Source organism: Euprymna scolopes, chromosome 42 (genome assembly GCF_053919585.1).
Source record: "Euprymna scolopes isolate OS-2025 chromosome 42, ASM5391958v1, whole genome shotgun sequence".
Lineage (NCBI taxonomy): Eukaryota > Metazoa > Mollusca > Cephalopoda > Sepiida > Sepiolidae > Euprymna > Euprymna scolopes.
Window position 1 is genome coordinate 23,474,717 of NC_136523.1, and position 10,316 is coordinate 23,485,032.

Sequence of the window (10,316 nt, forward strand, 5' to 3'; positions counted from 1 at the left end):
CAATTTTGGGTCTAAACACTTGAAATTTGGACATGGATCTAACTTAATACCTTGATTTGAGCCCAAAACAATAAATGTTAAGGGGTCATAATAGGGGCCAAAGTTAAAAAAAAAAAAAAAATTGACCGTTTTTTTTTTTTTTTTTGTTCACCATACACCTCCAAACACCCGGGAAACGCCGGGCTTAAATGCTAATATATATATATATATATATATATATATATATATATGTATGCAGGGTCAGCCGAAAATAGGTGGACAGTAAAAAAGCATCCTGAGATCACGTATACGTACAACTATATGTAATAAGACTATCATATCAATGAAAATTAAATTACTAACGCAAGTGCTCAAACTATTTTCCTTCCTGATTTACAGTTTTGAAGTCTGTCTCACGTTTCGACAAACATTTTCTACTTTTGACTCACCCTGAGTGTAATATATATATATAAAAAGTAGTCAAAAGTAGAAAATGTTTGTCGAAACGTGAGACAGACTTCAAAACTGTAAATCAGGAAGGAAAATAGTTTGAGCAAATAAATAAAAAATAAGGGGTTTGTGTGTGGTGATATATATATATATATATATATATATATATATATATATATATATATATATATATATCACCACACACAGAGCCAGAGCCACTTTCATAAATTTCAGTTAAAAAGAGAAGATAAAGCAATTGATTAGAAATACTTCAAAATCAATTATATAAAAAAAAAAAAATCAACATCACAAGGAATTAAATTAATATTTAAATTGTTTCAAAATAGATTTTTTTCTTTCAAATCTGAAACGTGACTAAAACTACTCAAATACATTAATAAAAATTAAGAACAAAAAAATTATATTAAAAAAAAAGGAAAATTTGAAACCCTTATGGGCTTCCATAGAAAAAAAAAAGTCAATCATCAAAAAAATAAATAAATAAAATAAATAAATAAAAAATAAGGGGTTTCATCTACTTTTTTTTAAGAGATAAAAAAAAATGTAAACAAAAACAATTTGAAATGATAATAATAAACGAGGGGGGGGGTTAAACACAGGAAAATAAAAATAATTATTAAATATTTTAAATCAAAATTAAATGCATTCCGTATTTTTCATTCTTGTGTATTTAAAAAAAAAAAAAAGGGAAATATATGAAGGAAAAAAAAATGCGCTCCGAAAGACACGACGCTCGAGTGAAGTATTAAAACATGTACAATGTCGAAATTTATAAGACGATGTCTTTATGAAGACGGCGATTTATTTAAAGATGAAGGCATTTTATGTATTTTAAAGAAAACAGCTTCAGACTTATGTAAGCCGGATGATTAAAAGCAAGATAATAATAAAAAGCATAACTTACTAAGAAGACGTGAACACTCCATATTTGACCACTATGGCTAGACTGAGTGCGGAACTGATGTACATATATTCAGAAAATGGACAGAAAAAAGATTTTTTTTCAATGATTAATGTATTTTAATTGTTTTATTGTAAATAAAAAATATTTTATTTTCACTGGAATTGTTTTGTTAATTTTTTTCCTTTTTTTATTTTTTCTCTTTGGTGATTATTTTGTCCAATCAATGCAAAGCATTTCGACATTACCGTACAGGAAGTTAGCTTCTGAAATGTTATTTTATTTATTTATTTATTTATTTTTTTATTAAACTCCAGAGAGCAGAAGACAAACTAGGGACAATTTGGAATCTTAAAACATGGCTGCTTGTTTACATTAGTTATCTTTTAAACCAACGCGTCTCAGGTGAAAACATTATTGGGTTCAAGTTTAAGCTACGTCCCCCAATGTTGATAAAAGTTTTGCACGGAGCTATCATCTGCAAAACAGAATGATTTTTTTTTTTCAAGTTGTATTTTTTAAAATAAGCAAACAATTGATAATCCAATTTTCTTTTGTTACTTTGAATTTGGGGGAAAAAAAAAAATGAAAAACAGAAACTGGTTTCTATTTTTCAAATGTTAGCTCCGAAAAAAACAAACCTTTGTCAACATGAGGGAAGGGAGACGTAGCTTGAATTAAACCCATTCTTACGTACTTACATGTCATGGCGAAAATAATATAAATTCTAAAACTTATCCAGTAGAAAAATAATTGTCAGGAAAATTTTGGTGTAACTGTGGAAGATGCGGCATGGCTAAGAAAGAAAAACAACTATTCCCATCTCTAATATGACGCCCAATGCCAAGCTGCTGGCATTGCACCAAATCACCCCCCCCCCGCGTCTCTGCCGCTGACATACCATTCCCCCTTCACTGAGTGTTTTTTTGTCACTCTCGCGATGATTTCTTGTGGCACGTTCGTGACCTCCTTCGTCACACGGCCCAATCTGAACGTCAGCAACCCAAAAAACTTTTCAAGAGAAGATGTTCTCGTTTTATCAGGTCAGTTCCGACTTCGGGTATCGCCTAGGACTCTGGCGTGGACCAAGAGAGGTCACGAACATGCTAAAGTTGTCGTTTTTAAATGAAACTTATTTCATAAAAGTACAATTCGAGGAAGAAGTGGAGAGATGGATAGAAGAGGGAATTCTGAAACCATGGACAGGGGAGGAAAAAGGAGTGCTGCCATTACTGGCAGTTGTTCACCGGTACAAAGGGAAGATGTATTGCCTGACGAGGTTAGGCTTTGAGCTGAGGGTATCTGTAGTGCTGGTCCCATCGGAAAAGAACAAGGTGAATTCGATGACACGGGTAAAGATGTGTTGACTGCAAAACTGGCAGAGTCCCTGGATGGAGGAGTTGAGTTCTCGAGAACTGAACTGAATGTTAGAGTGGAGAATGTTGCCAAGAATTCAGTCCATTTTTTTTTTTCTATTAGAATAATAACAAGTAAAAAAAAATAGAATTTATCGAATTATAAAGTTTTATCATATGTTTTAACATGGAAGAGTTATGCAACCAATTCAGTATGAGAAACGGACTTATCTGAGATAAGTGAGATAAGTTATCTCCCTTAACTTAAATTAGGGGTCGGCTATTTTTTAATCGAACGTAATTGTGGATGCTTTTTTTTGTGTGTCAAAAAAACATCTATTAAATCTATTGAATCAGTTTTCGTAATTTTTGTAATTTATGCTAATTTTGACATAATATGTAAGCACGCAATAATGTTTTCATTTGTTGGTTTAAAAGATCAAGCAGCCAAAATTTGGGGTGGGAGGAGATGTAGAAGACATGTAACTGTCTATCATAACATTTCTTTTAAGGAAATGTTTACTTTAGGGTCCTGGAATACATATTGCCAAAAAGTAAAAATTGAACATATCAATATTCTAGACTTATTTCTAACCACAATTTCCAAAGATTGTGTACAATTGTCCGTTGTCCACTCGGAAATGCTGACATCACCCTAAACTTTCGGCCTCCAAGGTGAGAAGCCATTGTACAAAATGAGAAGGTACTACAAGAAAGCCGACTGAGAAGCCATAAGAGATCACATCAGAGATGCTCCATCGAGAAACATCTTTTCTCTTCCCGTGAAACAGTGCACAAATGAGGCTTCTAAATGGTTCAAAGCAACAACTGAAGTGCATTATCTCACACAGAAATTCTTTAGCAAACCCCACACTCACTAATGGTTCACTTCTACTTGTGCAGCTGCCCTTGCTCTTGAATTCTACAGACTTATCTGACAAAAGTCCAGTCCTGGGGTATCGGAATCGGTATCGGAATCAGAAAAATTTAGGCCTATTTTCCGATGCCAAAATCGATTCCTTAAATTATCTTTTTTATTTGATTTTGGTTAAAAAAACATCTTCCATTGCTTGTAGTAATAATAAAATAATAAATATCTATTGATTTAAACTTCCAGTAAGACTAAAATCTGTAGACCACCCGCTCACGAGTGTGTTTTTACGTTTGAGAAAATATAGGGATATTTAAGATCTTCAAACTGTTTTGTTCACCGATGAGTGTTGAGCGACCCTCGATGGACCCGATGGGTGGAGGGGATAATGGTACCATAATGAGGGTCTACATCCCCAAAAGATCAGGCGTCAAAAAGGAGGTAGTGGTGTGATGTTCTGGGCTGCAATCATTGGCAATGAGCTGGTAGGACCATTCAGAGTCACAAATGGAGTGAAAATTACCGCCAAACTCTACATTGACTTCATTAAGAACCCTGGCACAAGAAGAAGAATTTGGCATTCCGGAAAAAGATGGTATTCATGCACGATAATACACCGTCTCATTCTGCAAGGATAGCCACTGAATATTTGGAGAAAGTTTTTGCCAGACATGAGAAAATAATGCGATGGCCAGCCTGTTCTCCAGATTTAAATCCCATCGAAAATCTGTGGTGCATCTTGAAACAAAATATTTACTCCAGCGGAAGGCACTACAACTCCAAGGATGACCTCTGGAATGCTATTCTGACTGCTGCCAAAGATATTTCATCAGGTGAAATCGAAAGTTTGACATCTTCAATGGACCAACGGCTTTTTGTGCTTGTCAATAAAAATGAAAATTATATAAGACATTGATTGTACTATGAAACCATATTGAAGTTGTTTGTTCTTTATTATTATTGTTCTCAATTTACAAATTCCTAGAATAATCAATGTTTCAATGATCTTTTAGCACTTCACTATATTTTAGAATTGGTTTGCATATAAAGTTGGCATGCTGAAGAAAAAATGCAAATCACCAAAATGGCCGCCAATTGTTTATTACTGTGCAGATTAGCTTAAAATTTTAGATCTGCGCTTGCGTTAGTGTAATAACATGCTAAATTTCATAAATTTTCATTGAAAATTGAGTCAGAACAAAAATATCGATTTGCATATAATTCTGGCACAGGGTGTAATTATTTTTTTATTTTATTTTTTTTATTAAATTTTCACCCCAAACAAGGCACATTGCCACTTTGTCGTAGGGGGCTACTATCAGGGGCAGCAACTACTGGGGCACTATGTTGGGATTTGGACAGCAAGATGTTGGTTCACGTCACACTTGAACTTCTGCATGTCAGTACATTTGGGGAAGCAGGGACCTGGAATGGAATTCCAGAGTCTAGCGATTCTGAGGAAGAAACTACTGGAGTAGAAAGATCTTTTACATCTAGGGATCTCTACTGCGTGGGGGTGGGATTTAGCTGCCTGTCAGGTTTGTCAAGGGTGTCTGCGTCATGGGGGCACAAGTGTCTGCAGTTCGTCAGAACATTCACCATTAAAATATTTGTAGAACAGGCAGAGGGATGCAACATTTCATCGATGGGACAGAGGCTGAAGGTTAGATGCCAGTTCAGGGCTAATCAGATTGGCGACTCTCTTTTGAACCTTGTCTAGGAGCGAGAGACTAGCAACAGATGCACCAGCCCAAATGTGACAACAATACTCCATACATGGGCGAATGGTGGCCTTATAGAGGTACAGGATACTATCAGATGTCAGTAGTTTTCTAGCACGGTAGAGAGAGCCTACCTTCTTCGCAGCGGCCCTGGCAATGTTTTCAATGTAATTGTTCCAACTCATGTTTCCTGTGAACGTTATAATAAAATATATATTTAGAATAGATTTGAAAATTGAAGTAACCTAATTTTCTATATATATTTTTTATTTATGTATTTATCTATTTGTTTAACTGTTTATTTAATGGTTATTTATCAGACCGTGACGTGTCTAACCTCTGAGCGTGGATTCATTTGTGTCAGAACATGTATAATGCATGAACATCACATACTTGTCTACAGCAGTAATTAGAGATTATGTTAACTAGTATGAATTTTGGCAATATATATTTGAGATGGGTATATTTGCTGACGACACCACGCTCTATAACAGGCACGAGGGGAAAATGAATGAACACATATCTAAGGAAATGGCAGAAAAACTAGCGGATGACCTCCAATGTATAGTGGAATGGGGACAAAAATGGATAGTCACATTCAATGCTGCCAAGACTAAGCTTGTTTCTCTCAATAATTACAAGAAACCTTCTCAACCAACAATAGCTATGGTTAAAGATACATTACCTGAAACTACTTCATTCAAACTCCTCGGCTTAATATTCACAGGGAACATGAGTTGGAATAGATACATTGACAGCATTGCCAGGACTGCTGCTAGGAAAGTGGGCTCTCTCTACTATGCTAGAAAGTGACTTACACATGAACGCATCCTGTACCTCTATAACTACAATCTGTAGTGGAATGGGGACATAAATGGATGGTCACATTCAATGCTGCCAAGACTAAACTGGTTTCCTTCAATAATTACAAGAAACCTTCTCTGCCACCAATAGCAATGGCCAGTGACTCCCTGTCTGAGAGTACATCTTTCAAACTGCTTGGCCTAACGTTCACAGGAAACATGAGTTGGAACAATTATATTGAAAACATTGCCAGGGCCACTGCGAAGAAGGTAGGCTCTCTCTACTGTACTAGAAAATTTCTGACACCTGAAAGTATCCTGTACCTCTATAAGGCCACCATTCGCCCATGTATGGAGTATTGTTGTCACATTTGGGCTGGTGCATCTGCTGCTAGTCTCTCGCTCCTAGACAAGGTTCAAAAGAGAGTCGCCAATCTGATAGGCCCTGAACTGGCATCTAACCTTCAACCTCTGTCCCATCGACGAAACGTTGCATCCCTCTGCCTGTTCTACAAGTATTTTAATGGTGAATGCTCTGGTGAACTGCAGACACTTGTGCCCCCATGACGCAGACACCCTTGACAAACCCGACAGGCAGCTAAATCCCACCCCCATGCAGTAGAGATCCCTAGATGTAAAAGATCTTTCTACTCCAGTAGTTTCTTCCCCAGAACCGCTACACTCTGGAATTCCATTCCAGATCCCTGCTTCCCCAACTGTACTGACATGCATAAGTTCAAGTGTAACGTGAACTGACATCTTGCTGCCCAAATCCCAACATAGTGGCCCAGTAGTTGCTGCCCCTGATAGTAGTCCCCTACACCAAAGTGACAATGTGCCTTGTTTGGGGTGAAAATGTAAAAAAAAAAAAAAAGAAAAAGAAAAGGCCACTATTCGTCTATGTATGGATTATTGTTGTCACATTTGGGCTGGTGCATCTGCTACTAGTCTCTCGCTCCTGGACAAGGTTCAAAAGAGATTCACCAACCTGATAGGTCCTGAACTATCATCTAGGCTTGTTGCATCCTTCTGCCTGTTATGCAAGTATTTTAATCGTGGATGTTTTGACGAACTACAAACCCTTGTACCCCCTCGATGTAAATACCCCTGACAAACCCGACAAGCAGCAAATTCCCACCCTTACACAGTAGAGATTCCTAAGTGTAAGAAAGCCTTCTACTCCAATAGTTTCTTCCCCAGAACTGCTAGACGTTGGAACTCCCTTCCGAGTTCCTGCTTTCCTAACTGTACTGACATGCAGAAGTTCAAATGTAATGTGAACAGACATCTTGCTGCTCAACTCCCTACATAGTATCACTGCAACTTCCGATAGTCCGATAGTAGCCCCCTACATCAAAGAAGCACTGTGCCTTGTTTGTAGTGAAAATGGAATTAAAAAAATTAAAAAAAAAACGCACTAGAAATGTTGAATGATATGGCATAGACATCACATGTGCAAAAAAAAAAGGGTTTCCTTCTCTTTACTACTTGCTGGTTTTCATATTAACCCACTTTAAATTGGCGGCTTGTCTGGTGTTGTCTCATATTTTTTGTTAAACATTTTCTCTGCTTGCAAAAGTTCCACCATTACTGATCATCACTAGGGTTATGACAAGAGAATATTTTTTCATTATTTGACTCTTGAGTATATATCAGTTAATATCTTATATGTTTTTAGATAAAGTGATGTGGTTCTTGATTGATTAACTGTGTCTGATTGTGTCGGATATATACTCGAGAGTCAAAACAATAATAAGAATATTCTCTTTTCATAGCCCTAATAATGAGTTACCACTTACAGAGGCCAAAAGCCCCCTGAGGATAAGTTAATGAGATTGTTAATTGAGTCGTCGTCATCATCGTCGTCGTCATCATCATCATCATCATCATTTGAACGCCTATTTTTATATGCTGGTACATGTTGGACAGTTTAAAAAATTAACTTCCAAAGTAACCTATCTCTGGCCAGGTATTTGTTTATTTATCTTTCCCTCAGATCAACTGATATATAGAAACTCTTCCCCTCCTAAAATAATTTCTCTTCTTGCCTTTCTAAATAAGGGGCTATCTGATTGGTCAAGGCGATTCTCCTAAACCAATCAGCAGACATCATATTTGTTGGGCTGAATGCAAAAATCCCTCATTCTTTCTCTTTCTGGATGCAAAGGCATCAAGTCAAAAAAGTAAGGGAATCTTTTCTTCTTTGATTTGGGAGTCACTACTTATCAAGGCTTGAATGCCACTCGAGGACAAATCAGTTTTGCAAAGACTTTTCTTTATTGTTGTTTAACTAGCCTGAGTACTTGGAGATGCCTGGGTGTTTGGAGGTGTGTGTTCAAAAAAAAAAATATGGTGGTAGGCAGGCAGGCTCGAACCCATACTACAAAGGAGGAAAAGAAAGTGGGGGAAAAAAAGTGATGTCTTTGCTATAGCGTCCATCGCCAAACCGGAAGTGGCAATCAAGGCTAGTCAATCAAAAAGGCTAGTCAATCAAAAAGAGGAGATGACTTTCAAAAATATATAGCCCTTATCCCCGAGTGGCTTCTGGGCCTTGATAAGTGGTGACCTCCATGTAAAAAAAAAAAAAAAAATATCGGCGCAAAAGGCGGCCCCTCCCTGTTTAAAAGTGCCCAGTTGAGGGCGAAGGAGTTGAGGGTGAAGGAATTAATGTTCATCCAATTTTTCGATATCTGTCGTCTGAAAGGTCGTGCTTCAAAACGATATCGATCTCGTGAAAATCCATCACCTCTGTCGAAACTTTTAGGCAAAGATACATACATACATACATTTAAACAGACAGGTGCGATTTATATTATAGACTAACGGGGGTACCCGGTGTTGTCTGGGTGTTTGGAAATGTATGTGTTGGGAGGGGGGGGGGTTAAATCAAAACAAAATGAAAACTAAAGAATAAGCAAAGTAATAACCATCTTTAAATATTATAAAATTAAAAAAAAACGATGTTAAAAAAAATCGGAAAAACAAAAACAAAACAAACAGCGAAGATGATGGGAAAAAACCAACGTGTAAGTGAACCATGTTAAAACTTTAAAAAAAAAATCGGAAAAACAAAAACAAAAAAAAAAAAGTGAACGTGATGGAAAAGAAAACATGTTTCAATATTAAAATTTTTTAAATCGAAAATAAAAAATATTACAACACCGTTCGAACTTGCAACCGTAAGATAATGACGCTGATCCTTTGTCCACTGAGCTAAGAGTGCGGCAGCAAAATTGGGTCGGTTTTTATAAACTTTAAACTAATTCAAGAAAAAACTTATTTTTGCACATGCATATTTGGTTATCTTGTCATGAAGGAACGATTTTTTGCTACCCCTCCTTGTAGAAAAGTGTCCTGTTGTGGGTGGAGGAATTAATGTTTTTAGCCAATTTTTTCGATATTTGTCCTCCAAAGGGTGGAGCTTCAAAATCATACCTATTTGGTGAAAATCCGTCGTCTGTGTTGAAAGTTTTTGCGAGACATACAAACACACACACGCACACACTTCACCTTTTATATATATAGACTAGCAGGGGGTACCCGGCGTTGCCCGGGTGTTTGAAGGTATGTGTGTTAAAAAGAACGTCAAAAGAAGAAAAAAAAGTTTTAGTAGGAAGGTAGGATTGAACCCCAAAGCCTTGACGCGAAGATGGAAACGAAAGGGAAAAAAAAGCCAATCACCTAACCATCTCGGCCACAAGGGCAGAGGAATTGAGAGGTGTGTTAAATTAAGGGTTGAAAAGTCAAAGAGGTTTGATTGACAGGTGGCTGCTTAATGAGGTCATCGTGGGAGCGTTACGGTGACGTGGCAGTTTTTTTATTTACTGCGGGGCAGTCTTTTTGGCGTTTGTTTACTTTGTTTCAATGCGGCCCACTTTTGGCTTCCCCAAGATGATGGTTGGGGGAACCAGCTCCCCATTTAAAGGGGTTTGTCCTACTTGAATAGCAATTGTCTGATATAAGGAGAAACTCTGCATTGATTGCTTTTGGACGTTCCCGGCGATCGCGCCGGGAACGATGTCTTAAGCTTCATTTCACTTTTATTATACGAAAAAGTCCAATCCACATCGATCGAAAAATGTGGAATATTCAAACTCAGGCAAATTAAATAGACAGGCGACTCCTGTTGTTAACTTGTAGATATTATCATTTAGACGTGATATAAAAAGTTTTAAGAATAAGGGAGCCGACTGAGAAACTCGGCGAAAAAAGCCT

General features: G+C 37.0%; 1 protein-coding gene across 2 annotated transcripts in view; it reads right to left on the reverse strand.

Annotated features, from left to right (window-relative positions):
* LOC145266963 (cytoplasmic aconitate hydratase-like) overlaps positions 1 to 1,470 on the reverse strand; it is a 135,685-nt gene extending 134,215 nt beyond the window's left edge. For both annotated transcript variants that reach the window (XM_080122800.1, XM_080122799.1), the window contains exon 1: positions 1,355 to 1,470. In XM_080122800.1, coding sequence (XP_079978926.1) covers positions 1,355 to 1,376 — 22 coding nt within the window. In that variant the 5' untranslated portion in view covers positions 1,377 to 1,470. The remainder of the gene's footprint in view (positions 1 to 1,354) is intronic.
* Between the last annotated feature and the right edge of the window lie 8,846 nt (positions 1,471 to 10,316).